We start from the raw sequence: 22,656 nt of genomic DNA, 5'->3' as shown, positions 1-22,656 counted from the left end.
TTTAAATAAAATTTTTAATTAAGTAATTTATTTTTACTAGATTACTAGTTTATTATGAAAGGCTATATAAGTCAGGAACAGCCAGATGGAAGAGATTGAAGGCATGGGGAAAGGGTGTGGGCTTCCATTCCCTCTCCAGGTGTGCCACTCTCCATGTGTTCATCAGCCCAGAAGCTCCTATAAGGCTCTTTTTAAAGTCTGTCATGTGGGTGCTCCTAGGTGGCTCAGCGGTTGATCATCGGCCTTCAGCTCAGGGCGTGATCCCAGGGTCGTGGGATCGAGTTCTGCATCAGGATCCCGGCAGGGAGCCTGCTTCTCCCTCTGCCTTTGTCTCTGCCCCTCTCTCTGTGTCTCTCATGAATAAATAAAATTTGCTATGTTTTTCAACAAATGATGCTAGAATAATTGAATATCCCTAATTAGAAAAATGAAATTTAGTCTATACCTTGCAACATATACAAAAATTAATTTGATATGTATAATAGGCTAAATGCAAACTATAAAACTTCCAGAGAAGGTTTTCAATCAGGCAAAGATTTAATGATGACACCCAAAGCATGATCCATTTTATTTTATTTTATTTTTTCATTTTAAAAAATTGATAATTTTTTAAAAGATTTTATTCTAAAAAAAAGGATTTTATTCTTTAAAGATTTTAATTTTTTTAAGATTTTATTTATTTATTCATGAGAGACACAGAGAGAGGCAGAGAGAGAGGCAGAGACACAGGCAGAGGGAGAAGCAGGCTCCACGCAGAGAGCCTGACACGGACTCGATTCCGGGTCTCCAGAATCAGGCCCTGGGCCGAGGGCGGCGCTAAACCGCTGAGCCACTCAGCCTACACCCCCCCCCCTTTTTTTTAAAGAAGGATTTTAAATCTTTAAAAAAATAAAATACAATAGAGATACCACTACATACTTATTAGAATGACTAAAAATTAAAAGACTAAACATTTCAAGTGTTGATAAGAATGTAGAGAAATGAAATCCTATACATTGCTGATGGAATGTAATATAGTACAACCACTTTGGGAAAAAAAAGTTTGAAAATTTCTTAAGTTAAATATACACCTACCATAACACCCATTCCATACCCAAGAGAAAAAAAGGACTTGTTCATGAATGTTCACAGCAGCTTTATTCTAATAGCCAAAAGCTAGAAATAACCTGAATGTCTATAAACAGGTAAATGGATAAAGATATTTAGTATATCCATACAATGAGAAACTGCTGAGTGATAATAAAAAGGAATGCACTAGTGATATATAGAACAACATGAATAAATCTCAAAATAATTATGCAGATTGAAAGATTGAAAGCTAGAATGATGAAGAGTATATACTGTACAAATCCATTTATATAACTGGATTTTTCCAGGAAAATGCAAACGAATCTATAGTAAGGTCAGTAGTTGCTGGGAATGGACTGGAGGATAAGCATAAATAACTACAAAGGGACAGGAGGAAAACTTTTGGATATGTTTATTTTTGGATAATTGGTGATAGATATATTTCTAGTGCAAATAGTAAATACATGGGTAAATTTAAAAGACATTTCTCATTAAAAAAAAATTTTTTTAAAGATTTATTTGACAGAGAGAAAGCCCAAGTAGGCGGAGTGGTGGGCAGAGGGAGAGGGAGAAGCAGATTCCCTGCTGAGCAGGGAGCCCAATGCAGGGATCACGACCTGAGCTGAAAGCAGATGCTTAACTGATGGAGCCACCCAAGCACCCCTCTCATTTTTTAATTTTTAAAAAGATAATTCACTTGTTGAATGGAATTATTAACCAATATGTTGTACAGTTTGTAACATAGGAAATAAAATGTGTAACAAGAATAGTACAAAGAATGGAAATGGGTAAAGGAAATACCTTGTGAGATTCTTGCATTACATGAAGGGCAGAATGAAGTAGCAGGAAGCCAGAATAGAAGAACAAAGAAGAGATGGGGGAAAAGCAAGATGATAATTAATAAGCTTCCAAAACAGAAAGCACCAGGTCAAAAAGTGTTCACTGGTGAATTCTAACAAACATTTAAATGAAGAAACTACACTACTTCTCTCTAGTCCCTTTCTGAAGACAGATACAGAGAAAATATTCCTAATTCAATCTATGAAGCCAGCATTACCCTAATCCAAAACCAGAAAGACATTACAAGAAAATTATAGGCCAGCATCTCTCAAGAACCTGCATACAAAAATCCTCAACAAAATATTAGTAGATTGAATCCAACAATGAATAAAAAGAACTATATGCCACAACTGTCATAGCCTGTTCAGGCTGCCATAACAAAATACAGATTTTTTTTTAAAACTTACTTTCTAAAATAAATAAATAAATAAAAAAATAAAAAAATAAAACTTACTTTCTTTTTCTTTCTTTCTTTCTTGCTTTCTTTCTTCCTTTCTTTCTTCATGAGACACAGAGAGAGGCAGAGACATAGGCAGAGGGAGAAGCAGGCTCTTTACAGGGAGCCCGATGCAGGATTCAATCCCTGGGCCCGGAGATCACGCCCTCAGCCGAAGGCAGACGCTCAACCACTGAGCCACCCAGGTATCCCATAAAATACAGATCTTCCTCAACTTACCATGGGGTTGTCGCAATAAACCCATTGTAAATTGAAAATATCATAAATTTAAAGTGCATTCAATACACATAACCTACCAAACACCCTAGCTTAGCCTAGCCTATGTTAAACATGCTCTAGAACACTTATATTAGCCTACAGTTGGGCAAAGTCATCTATCTAACACAAAGCCTATTTTATGAAAATACAGTGTTGAATATTTCATGTAATTGATTGAATACTATACTGAAAGTGAAAACCAGAATGGTTGTGAGGGTACAGACAATGGTTAAGTGTATCAGTTATTTACCCTTATGATCAAGTGGCTGCCTGGGAGCTGTGGCTAACTGCCACGGACCAGCATCATGAGAGAGTATCACACCACATCTCACTGGCCTAGGAAAACATTAAAATCCAAATTTCAAAGTGTGGTTTCTGATTAACGTGTAGTGCTTTCACACCATCATAAAGCTGAAAAATTGTGTCGAACCATCATTAAATCAGGTACCCTCTGTACCAGAGATTGGGTAGCCTGTAAACAATAAACTTTATTTCCCATAGCCCTGGAAGCTAGTAAGTCCAAGATCAAGGCACAGATAGAGTCAGTGTACGGTAAGGGCTTGATTTCTGGTCCATAGATGGCACCGTGTCACTCTGTCCTCACTTTGTAGAAGGGTCTGGCTAGCTCTCTGGGGTCTATTTTATAATGGCATGAATCCCAATCATGAGGCCCTCACCCTTAGGATCTAATCACCTCCCAAAGGCCCTGCTTCCTAATACTATCATTTTGGGGGCTAGGATTTCTACATATGAAATGTAGAGGGAGGAGGCATGAACATTCATATAACAACAACCCCATGGGATTTATTTCATGTATGCAAGGCTGGTTCAATATTCAAAAATAATTAATGTAACCTACCACGTCAAGAGACTAAAGATCATATTAATAGACGTGGAAAAAGCGTTTCACAGACTCTTAACACCGGCTCATGATAAAATCTCTCAGTAAATAAGGAATAGAGAGAATTTCCTCAACTTAAGGAGGAATATCTATAAAAACCCTACAGCTAATGGTGAGAAACTAGATACTTTCTCACTAAGATCATGAACAAGGCAAGGATGTCCCCTCTCATTAATGCTTTTCACAATCATACTGGAAGTCCTAGCTAATGCAGTAACACCACAAAAGGTAATAAAAGGTATGGAGATTATGAAGGAAGAAATAAAACTATGTTCATAGATGAATAATTGTCTGTGTAGAAAATCTGAAAAAAAATTTGACAAAAAAAAACCCTCTTGGTAACTAATAAATGATTATAGAAAGGTCGTAGGATACAAGGCTAATATATAAAAGTCAATCACTTTCCAAATACCAGTAATGAAGAACTAAAATTTGAAATTTAAAACACACACACACACACACACACACACAAGAAAAACCACAGCACCCCCCAAAATACTGAGGTACAACTCCTAACAAAATCTAACAAGATCTGTATGAGAAAACCTACAAAACTCTAATGAAAGATCCTAGAACAACTTAATAAATGAAAAGATAGTTCATATTCATTGATAAGAAGACTCAATATTGTCAAGACCTCAGTTTATCCTAAACTAATATATGGATTCAATGCAATGCCAATCAAAATCCCAGTAAATTATTTTCTGGTTATCAACAAATTAATTCTAAGGGTTTTTTTTTTTAATTGAGAAATACTTGTACTTTTTTTTTGTTTTTTTATTTTTCATTTAAGTAAGCTCTACATCCACTATAGGGCTTGAACTCACAACTCTAAGAGTCACAAGTTCCACCATCTGAGCCAGCCAGGTGACCCTGATTCTAAAGCTTATAGGGAGAGGTGAAAGACCCAGAATAGCCAACTCAATATTGAAGAAGAACAAAGTTGGAGGACTGACACTACCTGACTCCCAAGACTTACTATACAGCATAGTAACCAAGCAGTGTGGTACTGGTGAAGGAATAAACAAATAGATCAGTAGAACAGAATAGAGAGCCCAGAAATAGTCCCACGTATAGTCAACCAATCTTTTTTTTAAATTTTTTTAAAATTTATTTATTTATGATAGTCACAGAGAGAGAGAGAAGCAGGCTCCATGCACCAGGAGCCCGATATGGGATTTGATCCCGGATCTCCAGGATCGCGCCCTGGGCCAAAGGCAGGCACCAAACCGCTGCGCCACCCAGAGATCCCTACTCAACTGATCTTTGACAAAGAAGACACTTTTTTCAACAAATGGTGCTGGGACTGGATATCCACATGCAAAAACAAAAACAAAGAATCTAAATAGTTTATTCCTTCCACAAAAATTAACTCAAAATGGATCACAGATCTAAATATAAAAATGCAAAACTATAAAACTCCTAGAAAATAACAGGAGAAAACCTAGATGCCCTCGGGTATGGTAACAACTTTTTTTTTTTTAAGATTTATTTATTAGCAATGACTTTTTAGATACAACACCAAAAGCACAGTCTATGAAAGAAATGATTGACAAGCTAGACTTCATCAAAATGAAAAATTTGGGGTGCCTGGGCTGGCTTAGTTGGAAGACTATGCGATTCTTGATCTCAGTCAAGGTCGAGTTCGAGCCCCACACTGGGTGTAGCGATTACTTAAAAAGACTTAAGAAAATGAAAACATTCTGCTCTGCAAAAGGCGATGTCAAAAGAATAAGAAAACAAGTCACAGACTGGGAAGAAAATATTTGCAAAAGACAAATGATAAAGGACTATTTTCCAAAATACACAAAGTAATTTTAAATTGCAACAATAAGAAAATAACTATTTAAAAATGGACCAAAGACCTAACAGACACCTTACTAAAGAAGATATAGAGGCAAGTAAGCGTGTGAAAAGATATTCAACATTGCAAACTAAAAAGAGATACCACTACACACCTGTTAAAATGGCCAAAATCCACACCACCGACAATACCAAATACTGAAGAGGATGTAGAAAATCAGGAACACTAATTCATTGCTGGGGGAAATGCAAAATTTATTTATTTGACGGAGAGAGAGCACAAGCTGGGGGGTGCATAGAGGGAGAAGCAGAAGCAGACTCCCCACTGAGCAGGGAACATATGAGGCCTGAGCCTAGGACCCCTGGGGTCACGACCCAAGCTGAAGGCAGATCCTTAACCATCTGAGCCACCCAGGTGCCCCTGGAAGTTTCTTAGAAAACTAAACTTACTACCATATATTTTCCTTTGCACGATTTGCCACTTTAGAAACTCAAAGTCCTTTTCTTTTGTATTCTCTAAAAATATATTGTTCTTTTGTTAAGATGTTATATAACTCAAGTTCTAACCGCTCCTTTGAGATATTCAGACCTGAATACCCTATATTTGTGACGCACATGTTAGTAAACTTCTATTTCTTCTTTGCTTGTTAAGCTATCTTTTGCTAATCTAATTTACAGGACCCCAGCTGGAAGCTTGATTGGTAGAGGGAAAAAGAACTTTTTTCCTTCTACTTAAGAGGCTTATGTAAAAGGTACTATATAAGAGGATTTGTTGAAATATAGAATTACTAGCAACAAACCATCTTAAAAATGTCTAAATAACTTCAATCACTAAAAAGACCAAGGGCTTTGATTTCTCTCCATAACCATTTAATTTCAGAGTTAGGGCTCAATTTGCTGCTGAACAACACACAAAATAGCCTTTCAAAACTTCTGGCAAGTTCTACAACTCCAGTGCAGTGCAGTTAGTTAATGAGCAAGATCCATGGAAAGGGAACACGTGAATTCATTAAGGCATCTGGGAGGTGTTGCAAAAGGCTTCAGGAATCTAGGTGTGGCTACCTTTGACAGAACACTCCAAACTGGTGCTTCCTAGTAATATTGAGCGCAAAGGGGCTGTGGATGACCTATTCCAACTCCCTCAATTACAGATGGGAAAACTAGCCCTGTGAAAATATTTTTTCCCAATATCGCAAGGCCTCTTAGTAAGCAAGTTCATGTTTTATTTTTTTTTTTTGTTTTTTTTTTTATTCATGAGGCACAAAGAGAGGCAGAGACACAGAGGGAGATGTGGGCTCCCTGCAGAGAACCTGATGCAGGACTTGATCCCAGGACCCCAGAATCAAGACCTGAGCCAAAGGCAGACACTCAACCCTTGAGCCACCCAGGTGCCCCAGCAAGTTCGTTTTAGTTACTAGAACCCTTAATTCCTATCTCATAATAGTTTATTTTCCCAAAGCTTTGAGACCATTTGGAGAATGCAGAGAAAAGAGAGAAGCCCTGGGGATCCCTGGGTGGCTCAGCAGTTTACCACCTGCCCTCGGCCCAGGGCATAATCCCTGGGTCCTGGGTTCAAGTTCTGCATCGACTCCTGGCATGGAGCCTGCTTCTCTGCCTGTGTCTCTCTCATGAATAAATAAAATCTTAGAGAGAGAGAGAGCTTTAATAAACTTCAGTAGAAAACAAGCCTGCTGGCAACACCTGACCAGGATCTTCACAGAGCTAGAAGTGACTGGCAGCTGCAAAGGGAGTTGTAAGGCTGCCACCCCAAAAGCAATCCATCTGGGCTTCTTGGATGGAGAGGTAACGTCTTTATGGGTTCTATTCAAGGCTAACATCCTGGGAGGTTTTTGTTGGATAGGGATTTTATTAATTTTGGCCTTGGGCTAGTCTTTTCCCATTCTCTGATCCTGTTTCATTTATAAAACAGACATTAAATGGTTCTAATATTATGATTCTAGGAAATGTCAGAATTAAGTGCAGTAATATTAGAGAATGGAAGATGAGAAGTAAAGGAATTACAATGAGCAAGTTTTTTTTAAGACTTTATTCATGAGAGACACAGAGAGAAAGGCAGACACAGGCAGAGGGAGAAGCAGGCTCCATGCAGGGATCCCGATGTAGGACTTGATCCCAGGACCCTGGGATTGGCTCAACCACTGAGCCACCCAGGTGTCCCGTGAGCAAGTATTTTTAACATTAAAATGAAAGGAAATGACTTTTTTAAAACTTTAGCGAAAGAAGACAGACAAACCATTGCATGAGTTTGCTGCGGCTGCCAAAACAAAATACCATACAGATTGAGTGGCTAAACCAACAGAAATCTTCCAGTTCTGGAGAAGAGGAGTCTTGGTAGATTTGGTTTCTTCTGAGGCCTCTCTCCTTGCTTTCCAGATGGACTGCCTCCTCACTGCTTCTCACATGGTCATTCCTTTGTGTGTGTATCCCTTGTGTTTTATCTCCAAATTTCCTCCTTAGAAGGATCCCAGTCAGACTGGATTAGAGCACACCCTAAAAGCCTCATTCTAACTTAACCACTTCTTTCAAGGCCTTATCTCTAAATAAGGAAAGTCGGGGGGGGCGGTGTTAGGATTTCATCAAATGAGTTTGGGAGGTGTACAATTCAGTGGTTAACAACCATCTATTCTGATGTTCTTTAAAAAAAAAAAAAAAAGATTTTATTTATTTGAGAGAGAGGCAGAGATATAGGCAGAGGGAGAAGAAGGATCCATGCAGGGAGCCTGACATGGGACTCGTTCTTAGGAATCCAGGATCATGCCCTGGGCCTGAAGCAGGCGCTAAATCGCTGAGCCACCCAGGGATTCCCCTGATGTTCTCTTTTTTAAACACTGTGACCAGGCAGCCCGCGTGGCTCAGCGGTTTAGCGCCCCCTTCTGTCCAGGCGGCGATCCTGGAGACCTGGGATGGAGTCCCACGCGGGGCTCCCTGCATGGAGCCTGCTTCTCCCTCTCCCTGTCTCTCATGAGTAAATAAATAAAATCTTTAAAAATAAAAAATAAACACTGTGACCAAGTGCATACTTCTGGGGAGAAATTATTTTATTTTAGGATATTTTTACACACTTTAACATGACAATACATACTGTAATTAGCTGAATTACATTAATAACATTTTTACTATAGGTAACATACTTGTAAAGCTCGTTAGAATGAAAAAGCTTTTGTTTCATTAGTCTTCACAAACAGTATTTATTAAGTCGTTTATGTGATTGACAATGCATTGTAGAAGATCTTTTTTTAAAACTATATAAAACTCTAAAATACCATTTAAGATTTCACTAGCATATAATCCCAAACAGAAAAATTAAAACTGGTTAACCTCCTTTTATATGCGAAGTGTTGAAAAGAGCTAATTTTACTGCTTGAACCTGATAAATTGCTCATCATACCTTTCCCACAATGAATGAAATCTATGCTCAGAGAGCAAAACTCGCAAAATACGATAGGCAGACTGTCTTAGAATTCCACTTAATGAAGCTTATGTTTGATTAATTAGCTGTTTTAATTACAATTTCAAGTCTTACAGATACAAAAATTGTATTTTTTCCCAGAACAAACATGCATATCCTTACGAGAGGAAAGAAAACAAACAGATTTTAACTGTTGAGTACTTTTATTTTTTGAGCTTAGTGATCGACATTTTTTTTTTTTTCTTTTTCCTTCACAGCTTGGCATTCATCTGATTCATTAGCTTCTCCAATTTGATTGCTAGGGCCATGTTTCCTTTAATCTTCAATTTTCCTGACATGAATGCCATTGTTGGTTTTAGTTTTCCTAAAATGAGAAAATGAGGGAAGGAGAAGCATCCATTAATGTCCTTTCGGAAATACCACTTCAAGAAGATACATTATAAAAAGAACTTCCTTGAGTTTTATAAACCTCTGAAGCACACAAATTTCTATTCCATTTTTTTATCAGTAACTTGGGAATCCCAATTCCTAGACTTAGATGTTAACAATATCTTATAATACTAGATAATGTAAAAACGACAATCAGCAAAAGATTATACCAAAAAGCTGAAGATGGGACATTCATATACTAGTTATAGCACATTAAAGGATACATGGGAAAAAAAATAAAGGATACATGGCCCTCGGATGAATTATAGTAAACAAATACTATCTTAGTTAATTTTTTCAATCAGTTATAGTTCATTAAACTTCTAACATTTCAGGTTTAGATTAAAAAAAATCAAAAGGTGTAAATGCATATAATATTCTTAAGAAATTATCATTTTTTTTTCTTTAATTTATTTATTCATGATAGTCACACAGAGAGAGAGAGAGAGGCAGAGACACAGGCAGAGGGAGAAGCAGGCTCCATGCACAGGGAGCCCGATGTGGGATTCGATCCCGGGTCTCCAGGATCGCGCCCTGGGCCAAAGGCAGGCGCCAAACCGCTGCGCCACCCAGGGATCCCCCAAGAAATTATCATTAAAAACATAGTGTGAAATGGTGCAGCCACTCTGGAAAACTGTGTGGAGGTTCCTCAAAGAGTTAAAAAACATAGTGTATGGACAAAAGTATGTGTTAGCAGCATTTTAACCACAGAAAAGCCAGGATATAAAATATGAGTATTAAAACAGAATTGCAGTTAATAAAACATAAAAGAAGCTCCATGGAAGGAGGAAACTTTATTTGCTACTCCTATTCTAGTGCTAGTACAGGGTTTGGCACATGGTGGAATTAATGAGGAAACGGAGGCTCAGACAGGATTCTGACTTGCCCAATGTCACACAGCTTGTATATGGCCGTGCTGCAATTCAAAGCCAGGTGTGTCTGAATCTTTGTTGTTTTTTTTTTTTTAAGATTTTATTTATTTATTAGAGACAGAGAGAGAGAGAGAGAGAAAGAGGCAGATACACAAGCAGAGGGAGCAGACTCTGTAGGGGGAGCCCAATGTGGGACTCGATCCTGGGTCTCCAGGATCACGCCCTGGGCTGAAGGCGGTGCTAAACCACTAAGCCACGGGGGCTGCCCTCCCCCTCTTTTTAAAAAGATTTTATTTATTTATTTTAGAGAGAGAGCACACATGTGAGTGGGGGAAGGGACAGAGGGTAAAGGAGAAGGAAAGAGTTTCCAGCAAACTGTGCTGGTCATGGAGCTGGAGCCCAATAGAGGGGTTGATCCCATAACCCTGAGATCATGACCTGAGACGAAATCAAGAGTGGGACACTTAACAAGCTGAGCCACTCAGGTGCCCTTAATTCATATTTATAGTTTTCTGAGCTATATGATGCCAATTTATATACAGATCATACCTCCAGCAGGCACAATATTTGTCTGGTATATTAGTAAACTTCTACCCGGCCACACAGGAAAAAAAAAAGTGTGGGTTAACATATTTATATATGTTGAGATATTAAACACCTTTAAATTATTCTATGTAGGAGTTGTAACAAAGCATTATAGATTGCTTAGGGATAGAAAGAATCAAGCCCAATTCTTTAATGCATAAACTGAGCTGCACATTATTTCATGGAAATGTGATATTAATACCCAAGTTTACAAATAATAAATTAAGGGATAATTTTCATTTACATAGAAGATACTGGAAAATCTTTGTTCTTTAAAGAACAGAATAGCTCCTCCAGAAATGGATAAAACAGTGACATCTGGGTGCCCTTTTGCTGGAAAACTGGCGTTCTGTCCTTCACCCTACAGTGAAACCCACCAGTCCACAAGCCCTAAGCCCTACTCACACATACACAGCTTCCACCATCTTTATGGAGCCTTCCCTATAAAGACGAATGCACATCAAATGGAGACAAAAAAAACAAAAACATAAAAGCTATTTGGAGGAAACAAATGCAGGCACTGAAGAACGCTAAAACAAAGTGAATGAAAAAAAAAAAAAAGAATTCCATAGTTCATGTCCTTATCGATAAGAGAAGATAGAAAAGCAATGTATCAAGAACAGAATGCTAGAGAAAGAGGGAAGAACAGAAGCACAGGGAAGAGGGAGAAACAGAGAAGACTTAAAGGGGCAGGGGCAAGGAAATGACAGGAAGGGAGAAAAGTTGTAGGAGAAGGGGAATGGAATGGGATCCAGTGAGTGGGAAAGGGGCAGGTAAGAGAAGAAACAATGACCACAACAGTGAACTCCTGGAAATTAAAAATTTGAGAGATAATATTAAAATACAATAGGGGGATCCCTGGGTGGCGCAGCGGTTTGGCGCCTGCCTTTGGCCCAGGGCGTGATCCTGGAGACCCGGGATCGAATCCCACGTCGGGCTCCCGGTGCATGGAGCCTGCTTCTCCCTCTGCCTGTGTCTCTGCCTCTCTCTCTCTCTCTGTGTGACTATCATAAATAAATAAAATAAATAAATAAATAAAATAAAATAAAATAAAATAAAATAAAATAGGAAAGAGTCACTTGTAGATCTTCAGGTCACAGAAATCAATCTTCTCTATTGCTACTGCCCCTCTCCCACTACTGCAAAAGTCTTTCTCTATACACCACCCTCCAGAAATATCTATCTATCTATCTATCTATCTATCTATCTATCTATCTATCTATCTTCTATCTATCTTCTATCTATTTGGGGGGGGGGGGCAGAGACAGGCAGAGGGAGAAGCAGGCTCCATGCAGGGAGCCTGACATGGGACTTGATCCCAGGTCTCCAGGATCACGCCCTTGGCTGAAGGCGGGGCTAAAGCACTGAGCCACCGGGGCTGCCCCATAATACCTTTTTCAAATAAAGTTTCTCCTTACTATTAAAAAAAAAAAAAAAGAAAGGTAAAAATAAGGCGAATCAATCTCTCAAAAAGTAAAAAAGTTTAATATAAAGAGATATGCAATAGCAGAAAGAGGTGATCAAAGATTGAATCAAAGGTTGAATGTTTTCTCCAGAAAGTGAGAACTAAGAGAACTTTCAAAGAAATAATATAGGATGTATTCCCAAGGAACCCGTCAAGTACCCAGGAAAATGAAAGAAAAAAAAAACCACACTACTTTACATCATTGTGAAAATTCAAACCACTATAGAGAAAGGGAACATTCTGATTCTAAAGCTTTTGGATTAAGACAAACAATAGTAATCAAAATCTCAATAGTAATTTTAGAAGATGGAGCAATGACTTCACGATTTTTTTTTTAAGATTCTATTTATTTATTTGAGAGAGAGAGAGAGAGAGAGAACACGCACACGCGCATGTGAACAGGGAAAGGGGCTTGATCCCACAATCCTGAGATTGTGAACTGAGCCGAAATCAAGAATCGGACACTTAACCAACAAAGCCACCCAGGCACCCCTTGGCTCCACAATTCTGAAGAACAGTAACTTTCAACCCAGAAATCTCTACCCAGCCAAACAATGTGTTGGTTGAATACAAATAGTTTTATACAATCTTTTATGTATCCTTTCTCATGAAGCTACTAGAGAATGTGAGAGAATGTGTGCCACCAAAAGAGAATAAACCAAGAATGAACACGGGATACAAGAACTAAAAGACTCAGCATAGAGTTAAAAATTTCTAGGATCACAGCTGCATAGCAAGCTTAATAAGCTTATCTATTATAACAAGACAAAGAGCTCCAGGAAAAAAAGTAGATTGACAAGTAATCTGACACATTTGGCAGAGTGGAAAATTGTATCAAAAAATTGTGGGAAGAGTATGGGAAGATTTTCCTTGGTTTCTTTGTACCTATTTTAGTGGAGGTGGGGCGGGGGGGGGGGGGGGGCATAGGACATTTATTTAAATCCAGGAAAAAGTTCTCTGAGAGAAAACCTAGTAATAGTCTACTATTTGACTCAGTGGTAAAACTACAGCAGAATCATGATTATTTAAACATAGAGTATTGATTTAAAACAAAATGGTGATGGGTCTGCCTGGGCATGGAGTCTGTGATGGGGCGCCTGGATGGCTCAGTGGTTGAGTGTCTGCCTTTGGCTCAGGTCGTGATCCCAGGGTCCCGGGATCGAGTCCCACGTCAGGTTCCCTGCAGGGAGTCTGCTTCTCCCTCTGCCTGTGTCTCTGCCTCTCTCTTCTGTGTGTCTCTCATGAATAAATAAATAAAATCTTAAAAAAAAAAAGGTGATATAATTATATTGGAAGGGTGGGAAAGGGGGAAGTAAAGTAAAATCACGGTGCTATAAGAGAACTTAAATCTTATCTATCAGTCTTTAGTGAATCTAAACAAAACAGTGTAAGTAAACATCTAACATTGAGAAATGTGATCACATTGGAAAATATGGAGTTAAATAATGAAAGAAATACCAAAAAGACCTGAAGGACTTCACACCTCTGTGAAGTGGAAGTGGGAAAGACCAAAGAACATTTTAAAAAAATATATGCTCTGGGCAATTGGCTGGCTCTGTCAGTGGAGTGTGTAACTCTTGATCTTGGGGTTGAGATTTCGAACTCCACGTTGGGTGTAGAGATAACTTAAAAATTTTTTCAATAAAATAAAAATATGTACTCTAAAACATGAAGGGAAATTTATGACATAAAATTAACCATTTTAAAGTGAACAATTGGGGATCCCTGGGTGGCTCAGTGGTTTGGTGCCTGCCTTTGGCCCAGGTTACGATCCTGGAGACCCGGGATTGAGTTCCGCGTTCGGTTCCCAGTCATGGAGCCTGCTTCTTCCTCTGCCTGTGTCTCTGCCTCTCTCTCTCTCTCTGTCTATCATGAATAAATAAATAAATAAATCTTTAAAAGAAATAAAGTGAACAATTCAGTAGCACTTAAGTGGAGTCACAATGTCATACAACTATCACCTCTGTCTAGTCCCAAAATATTTCCATCCCTGCTAAAAGGAAACCCTGTACCCATGATGCATTAACAATTTCCCTTCCTTCTAGGCCCTGGCTACTACCAATCGCTTTCTGTGTCTATGGATTTACTATTCTAGTGTTTCATATGAAAGGATTCATACAATATGGGATCTTTTGTGTCTGACTCCTTTCACTTATTAAGTTTTCCAGGTTCATCCACATTATATGATGAATCAGTACCTCATTTCTTTCTATGGCTGAATAGTATTTCATTACACACACACACAATTTGTTTATCCATTTGTTGATGGACATCTGGGTTGTTTCCACCTTTTGACTACTGTGAATAGTGCTGCTATGAGCATGTATATACACATATTTGAATATCTATTTTCTTTTGAATATAGGAGTGGAAAATGCTTGGTCATGTGGTAATTCTATATTAACTTTACCTTTATTTATGGGTTTAACAAACCCAAACATCTATGGTCAACTGATCTTTAACAAGGTTGACAAGACCATTCAATGGGAAAAGACTAATCTATTTAACAAATGGTGCTGGGATAACTGATATCCACAGACAAACAAATTAAGTTGGGCTTCTACTTCATACCATACACGAATATTAGCTTAAAATGGGTCAGAGGCCTAAATACATGAGCTAAATCTAAAAACTCTCAAAAAAAGGGGCACCAGGCTGGTTCAATCAGAAGAGCATGTGATTTCTGATATCAAGGTTATAAGTTTGAGCCCCACACTGGATATTCAGATTACTTAAAAAATAAAACCTTAAAAAAATAAAAACAGGGACACCTGGGTGGTGAAGTCAGTTAAGCGTCCAACTCTTGGTTTCAGCTCTGGTTGTGATCTTGGGGTTATGAGATCAAGCCCCACATTGGGCTCCATGCTCAGCGGAGTCTGCTTGAGTTTCTTTCCCTTTCTGCCTCTGCCCCTCTCCACTACATTCTTTTTCTAAAATAAATAAATAAACCTTAAAAAAACAACAACAACAAAAAAAAACCCAACCCTCTGGGGTGCCTGGGTGTTTCAGTTGGCTAAGTGTCTGACTCTTGATTTTGACTCCAGGTCATGATCTTCAGGGTTTTAAGATTGATTCCCAAGTCAGGGTCTGCCTGGGCATGGAGTCTGCTTAAGAATCTCCCCTGGAGCGTCTGGGTGGTTCAGTCGGTTAAGCATCTGCCTTTGGCCCAGGTCATGATCTCAGGGTCCTGGGATCAAGCCCTGTGTCAGGCTCCTTGCTCAGCGAGGAGTCTGCTTCTCCCTCTCTCTCCGCCCGTCTCTGTGCCCCGCTTGTGCTGGCTCTCTGTGTGTGTGTCTCTCTCAAATACATAAAATCTTAAAAAAAAATAAAATAAAACAATGAAACTTCAACACACGCTAAAAGAAAAAAACTTGCCGAAAGAAGCTAGTCACAAAAAATCGCTATTATACTATTCTGTTCATATTAAAGTCCAGAGTAGGGAAATCTAGACACAAAAAGTAGATCAGTGGTTGCTCAGAGCTGAATGCAGATGGGAGATATGGGGTTAACAGCTAATGGGTATGGAGTTTCTTTTTGAGGTGATGAAAACATTCTAAAAGCAACTGTGGTGCTGGTTGCAAATATATGTGAATATGCTAACAACTATTTAACTGTACCCTTTAAATGGATGAATTGCAGGGTATGTGAATTATTCCTCAATAAAGCTGTTAAAAAATAAAAGCTATTGTTACACATAATAAGTTGAATTAATAATTTAACATTTTTCCCACAAAAAAATCCCAAGCTCAAATGGCTTCACTGGTTTTTTGCAGGATATAAAATCAATACACAAAAACTAATTGTATTTATGTATACTAGGAACAGATAATTCAAAAATAAAATTAAGGACAATAATTCCATTCACAATAGCATAAAGAAGAATGAAATACTTAGGGGAAAAAGCACAAACTATAAAAGAAAGAACTGATGGATTTGACTTTATCAAATCTAAAAAACTTTTGTTAACTCAAAAGACACCATTAAGAAAATGAAAAGAGAAGTGACAGACTGAGAGAAAATATTTGCAAATCACATGCACCTAGAATTTATAAAGAATCTTGCAATTTAATAATAAAAGAATAAGTCAATTTAAAGACAAGCAAAAGTTATGAATAGTTCATCAAATGCAAATAGCTATTAAACACATGGGAAGATGCTCAACATTAAGGAAATACAAATGGAAGTCACAATGAGATACCACCACACACTCACTAAAATGGTTCTAACATCAAACACACTGCCTGCCATTTGTGATAATATGGATGAACCTAGACACAGAAAGACAAAGATGTGTGATCTCACTTATAGTGGAATCCAGAAGCAGAGAGTAAAATGGTGGTTGCCACGGGTTAGGAGAGAGAAATGAGACGTTGGTCAAAGGGTATAAACTTTCAGTTATAAGATGAATAGTTCCTGGGGATATAATGTACAGAATGATGACTATATTTAATAATACTGTATTGTATATTTGAAATTTGCTAGGAGTAGATCTTAAAATGTTCTCACTACAAAAATAAAAAAGGGAACTATGTAGGATAAATGTATTAATTCACTGACACATTAGCTTGATTAACATTATGCATTTAACAATGTATATACATGTATCAAATCATTGTTTTATATGTCATTCTGTTTTATATGTCAATAAAGCTGTAAAAAAAAGACTAATAAGTTTTGGTGAGAATCTGGAGAAATTAAAATCTTCATATATTACTAATGAGAATGTAAAATCAGTACAGCCACTTTAGCAAATGGTTTGGTAGTTTCTCCAAATATATGGTGTATGTGTATATATACAATACACATATGGTATATATAAGACATATATATCTCACCATATGACCCACCAATTCCACTCTTAGGAATCTGAGAGAAATGAAAATATACATCCACCCAAATACACCTATGACAATACTCAAAGCAGCATTATTCATAACAGCCAAAAACCTGAAATAATGCAAATGTCCACCAGCTGGTGAGTGGATTAAATAATATGTAGTATACCCATACAGAATACTATTCAGCAATAAAAAGGAACTGAACTATTAATACATGTTACAACATGAAGGGATGAATCTCAAAGCCTTATGGTAAGTGAAAGGAGCCAGATACAAAGGACTATATACTGCTTGATTTCATTTACATAACGAGAAATCTATAGAGACAGAAAACAAAATAGTGTTTGGTTAGCCAAGGGTAAAAATGGGGAATGATTACAAAGAGACATGAGAGGGCAGCCCTGGTGGTGCAGCGGTTTGGTGCAGCCTGCAGCCTGGGGTATGATCCTGGAGACCCGGGATCGAGTCCCACATCGGGCTCCCTGCATGGAGCCTGCTTCTCCCTCTGTCTGTGTCTCTGCCTCTCTCTCTCTGTGTCTATGAATAAATAAATAAAATCTTAAAAAAAAAAAAAAAAAGGAGACATGAGAGAATTTTCTGGGGTGATGGAAATACACTGTAAGTGATGGCTATACAACTCTATATATAAATCTACCAAAAATCACGCATACTTATACTGGATAGATTTTATGCTATGTAAATTATACCTCAATACTATTGTTTAAAAAATAGCTAGTAAGCACAATAACCTATATATAATCTCTCCTCCCAATATATTAAACAGGTAACCTTTTTTTGTTTTTTTAATTCACGAGAGAGAAAGAGGCAGAGACACAAGCAGCAGGAGAAGCAGGCCCCATGCCGGGAGCCCAATGTGGGACTCAATCTCAGGAACCCGGGATCACGCCCTGAGCCAAAGGCGGACACTCAATCACTAAGCCACAGGCATCCCTAAACAGGTAATCTTATACAATTTATTTCTTTTCTATTATAATGCTTTACCATATGGTAAAGTGGCCTCTACTGGCCAAAAGGAGATTTTGATTTAGATGATCACTAGTTGCTTAAAGTTTTTATATTTATAAAGTATCCACTATATAAATTAGGTCAGAAATGGCTATAGTTTCTTAAGAGAGAAATCATACTAGAATATAAGGTTTAAACTGTGCCCCTTCAAAGGAAAGCAGATGGGATAAAGAGTAGGAACAAAAGGACATAAAAAGCAGACGCACACTCACTGTTGCTATAAGAATACTTTTCTTCTTTTAGCTACTCATTTATCTGACTTCCCCTAATCAATCCAGGAGCACATTCACAGAAAGACATAAATAGAAAGCCCATTATTATAGGTTTATGTTACATAAATAAAATGTAAATTAAAGAAGTCATCTGACTCACCTTTGGATGGCAGAGTAGCATAATGATTAAAAGAGTATGAGCCTAAGAGCCTGGACTCAAATTTTGGCTTCAACGTTTCTTCACTATGTGACCTTGGGTTAATTACTCAATCTATCAATGCCTCAGTCTCCATTTTTTTAAAATGGAAAAGATAGGGATGCCTGGGTGGCTCAGTGGTTGAGTGGCTGCCTCCACTCAGGGCGTGATCCCAGGATCCGGGATCAAGTCCTGCACTGGGCTCCCTACAAGGAGCCTGCTTCTCCCTCTATGTCTCTACCCCCGTCTCTCTCTGTGTCTCTCATGAATAAATAAATCTTAAAAAAAATTTTTTTTTTCCTCTTAAAGCATTACATGGAGTATTAACTCATAGTAATCATACAATGCATATTAGCTATAATTATTATGTCAGTTTAGAAATTGACAATTTTTATTTTAAATGATCTTTAAATTCAAAATATTACTTATTTATAAAATGTGAATTTGCCAACATTTACTGAGCATCTAGTATGTCCAAAGCACTTTAAGTTTTATGAAGCCAGAGTTGTTGGAATACTAACACACTAAAGACAATATTGAAAATGACTAGAGAGGGTGCCTGGGTGGCTCAGTCAGTTGAGCATCAGCCTTCAGCTCAGGTCCTGGGATCAGACCCCATGCTGGGCTCCCTACTCAACTGGGAGCCTGCTTCTCTCTTTCCTTCTGCCTACCACTCCCCCTGCTTGTGCTCTGTCATAGGAATAAATAAAATCTTAAAAAGAAATGACTAGAAAGATTAACTATTAACACTGTAAGATGTTATAATGTGTGAGTGAAAAAGATTACCAAACAATAGTAATGCCATAATCCTGTTTTTATAAGCATATGTGTGTATGTATATATATTCGCAGAAATATATATGACTCTACACCAAAATCAAGTGATGGTTGATATCTCGGTAGTGTGATAAAGAAGTATCTTTATTTTGATTAGGGGTGCTTGGGTGGCTTAGTCAGTTAGGTGGCATGACCTGATTTCAGCTCAGGTCATGATCTTGGGGTCCTGGGATACAGTTCTATGTCAGGCTCCGCACTTAGTGTGGAGTCTGCTAGAGATTCTCTCTGTTTCTCTCTGCCCCTCCTGCTGCTCATGCGCTCATTCTCTCTTAGAAAATAAATAAATCTTTTTTTTTAAATTTTTTTAAATTTTTATTTATTTATGATAGTCACAGAGAGAGAGAGAGAGAGAGGCAGAGACATAGGCAGAGGGAGAAGCAGGCTCCATGCACCGGGAGCCCGACGTGGGATTCGATCCCGGGTCTCCAGGATCGCGCCCTGGGCCAAAGGCCCGCGCCAAACCGCTGCGCCACCCAGGGATCCCGAAAATAAATAAATCTTAAAAAAAAAAAAGAGAATATTTTTATTTTGCTTTTTCTTAAGCATGCTTTCTGATTTTGTACCATGAATTATTTAATACTACTGTAAAAAAAAAAACAAAAACAAAACAAAAACCAGGTGCTTGGGTGGCTAATTCGGTTAAGCATCCGGCTCTTGGTTTCAGCTCAGGTCATGATCTCAAGGGCTGTGACACGGAGACCTGTTTTGGGCTCTGCACTCAGTGGGGAGTCTGGTTGAAGATTCTGTCCCTCTACCCCTACAGCCCACTCACGGACTCTCACTTTAAAATAAATAAATCTTTAAAAAAAAAAAAAAGGAAAAGTTGAAGACTTCAATCATTAGTAACAAACACAGACTGGCTCAGATAGGCCACTAACATCCTAGATTACAACTGGAAAGCAAGATCTACAGGACACAGAGTACACACTGTTTTCTTTAATTTATGAAAATTAAAACAACAAAGAGCGAATAACATTTATAGATCATTAAGTGAACTTTTAAATATTATAATGCTTTAAAGTGTCATTTCTAATAAATGCATGTCGCAATTACCATTTGTAGTGTTCTAAGAGTAGAAAGTAGAAAAAATTATCCTTAAAATTCTCTAGCACAGTTAGGGGTATATGGACAGAATAGAAAAGTATGCAAAAATTCTCTTGGCTAGAGACTCCACAGAAAGGAGAATCATGGGGCCGCAGGAGAGGGCCTCTGTTTCCCATTACAGTTGCAGCAAGATCAAAGCATGACATTACTCTCAGTAAATGAGGTGCAGCTGAGTCCAGCACCTCCTATGTCCCAGGTACTATCAGAAAGGCAATCTTAGTCCAGCTAGTAGAAATAAATCCACCTAGGAGTCCTTCTGAATTATCTCTCTATTCCCAACATTATCTTATGGGCCTCTGAGTCCTGCAAAAAGGAAATCCTGACTTCTACTTCCCACTTGTTAGCTGAAGTAGAAGGGGCAGGAGAGGGAACCGTAAGATCAGGTACCAAACAATAAGAACAACCTTCTGAAGACTATGTGCTCTTTAACATCAAGAGCCACTAAGATTCTACTGCTGTAAACACAAGTCTTGATTATCTGGAAAGGAATAAAGTTAGAACTAAATTTTTCTTGAACAATCAGTAAATTAATAAAAGTGAAAACTCACCTGAAAACATTTTTACAAAATCATCAGTAGACATACTCATCACCACATCCGCCTGATTGGAGGGCTCTCCATATCCGACATTCCCACCTTTGCTTTTAAGATCAAGAAACCACGTTCCACCATCTTCACCTACGCAAAATGCAAAGATATAAGAAAAAAAAGCCAAAGAAGCCCTGTTCTTTTTTTTTTTTTTTTTTAAAGATTTTATTTATTCATGAGAGACACACAGAGAGAGGGGGGCAGAGACACAGGCAGAGGGAAAAACAGGCTCCACGTGGGGAGCCTGACACAGGACTCAATCCCGGGACTCCAGGACCATGCCCTGGGCCCAAGGCAGGCGCTAAACCGCTGGGCACCCGGGCCACCCCAATGCCCCCCTGTTCTTCTTAAACTTAATAGCTGCTACAATTAAAATAATTTTACATAATGCTCTTTTCTAGGCTAAGACCCTCATGCCTCTATCAAATTCAGTAGATATTTATCAAGTACTTACAAGCCAGATACTGGGCTAGGAGCTGAAGGTCCAGCAATATCATGGTTCTCACACAAGATGAAGTGGAGGGTAATGTGGAGTCAGGCAAGTCCGGTGGAAGGTGAGATTTAAAAATCAGGTAAGAATTACTAGATTTTGAGAAGAACTAAAAAAAGTGATTTAGGACTGAAGGCAGAAAGAGAATGAAGAGTGGCATGAGATGAGCTCATGAAGCAGTCCAGAGGCAGGGGGTAGTGGCCATGTGAAAGATTCACTGACTTCATCCTAAGGGATATGCCACGGAAGGAGAATGGTATAGGTTAGTATTTTAAATAGATCACCTAATAGCTATGGAGAATATACTAGAGAGGATGCAAAAAGGCAGGTTAGGATGATGCTGGGGTAGTTTGGGAACTTGATGTGTGCCTGAATCAAGATTGTAGCAGTGAGAATAGGAAAAAGTAGGTATATTTGAGAGATAATTTCTTTCTTCTGTTTTGTTTTCCTTTCTTTCTTTTTAAAGAGTTTATTCATTTGAGTGAGACAGAGAGACAGAGAGAGCACAGGCAGAGGGGAGAGGTAAACCCTCCACTGAGCAGGGAGCCCAATGTGGGGCTCAATCACAGAACCTGGAGATCATGACCTGAGCCAAAGGCAGACACTTAACCATCTGAGCCACTCAGGTGCCCCTGAGAGATAATTTCAAAGCAGAAACCCAAGCCTGGGTAAGTGAATATGTTGAGGAAATGTATGGAGAGTGCATTAAAAATGATTTGTGGGCAGACCGGGTGGCTCAGCGGTTTAGCGCCACCTTCAGCCCAGGGCGTGATCCTGGAGTCCCAGGATCGAGTCCCACCATTGGCTTCCCTGCATAGAGCCTGCTTCTCTCTCTGCCTGTGTCTCTACCTCTTTCTCTCTGTGTCTCTCATGAATAAATAAATAAAATCTTTAAAATAAAAAAATAATAAAAATGATTTGCTAGTTTTTGGCTCAGGAAATTGGGTAAGTACTGATGTATTTTGTACTGAGAGGACTACTGAAGAAGAGCAGATTGAATAGGGAGTGTCTGAGGCAGGTGCTGGGAATGGGGAACTGTTTTAGATATGTTCAGATTGAGGCATCTTTGTGACAACCAAGTGAAAATGTCAAATGAAGTCTGACTAGGCTAGAAATATAGATACATAGGGATGCCTGGGTGGCTCAGCGGTTGAGCATCTGCCTTCAGCTCAGGGAGTGATCTTGGGGTCCTGGGATTGAGTACCGCATTGGGCTCCCTGCGAGGAGCCTGCTTCTCCCTCTGCCTAGGTCTCTGCCTC

General features: G+C 38.6%; 1 protein-coding gene across 1 annotated transcript in view; it reads right to left on the bottom strand.

Moving 5' to 3' along the window:
- Positions 1-8,368: 8,368 nt before the first annotated feature.
- The window catches only part of HSDL2 (hydroxysteroid dehydrogenase like 2), a 61,757-nt gene continuing 47,469 nt past the window's right edge, over positions 8,369-22,656 (bottom strand). The window contains 2 exon segments of the mRNA NM_001199130.1: positions 8,369-9,121; positions 20,869-20,997. Of these exon segments, the coding sequence (NP_001186059.1) occupies positions 9,009-9,121; positions 20,869-20,997 (242 nt within the window). The 3' untranslated portion in view covers positions 8,369-9,008.

The sequence above is a fragment of the Canis lupus genome, chromosome 11, assembly GCF_011100685.1.
Source record: "Canis lupus familiaris isolate Mischka breed German Shepherd chromosome 11, alternate assembly UU_Cfam_GSD_1.0, whole genome shotgun sequence".
Taxonomy (NCBI): domain Eukaryota; kingdom Metazoa; phylum Chordata; class Mammalia; order Carnivora; family Canidae; genus Canis; species Canis lupus.
This window is presented reverse-complemented; position numbering and strand designations above follow the sequence as displayed.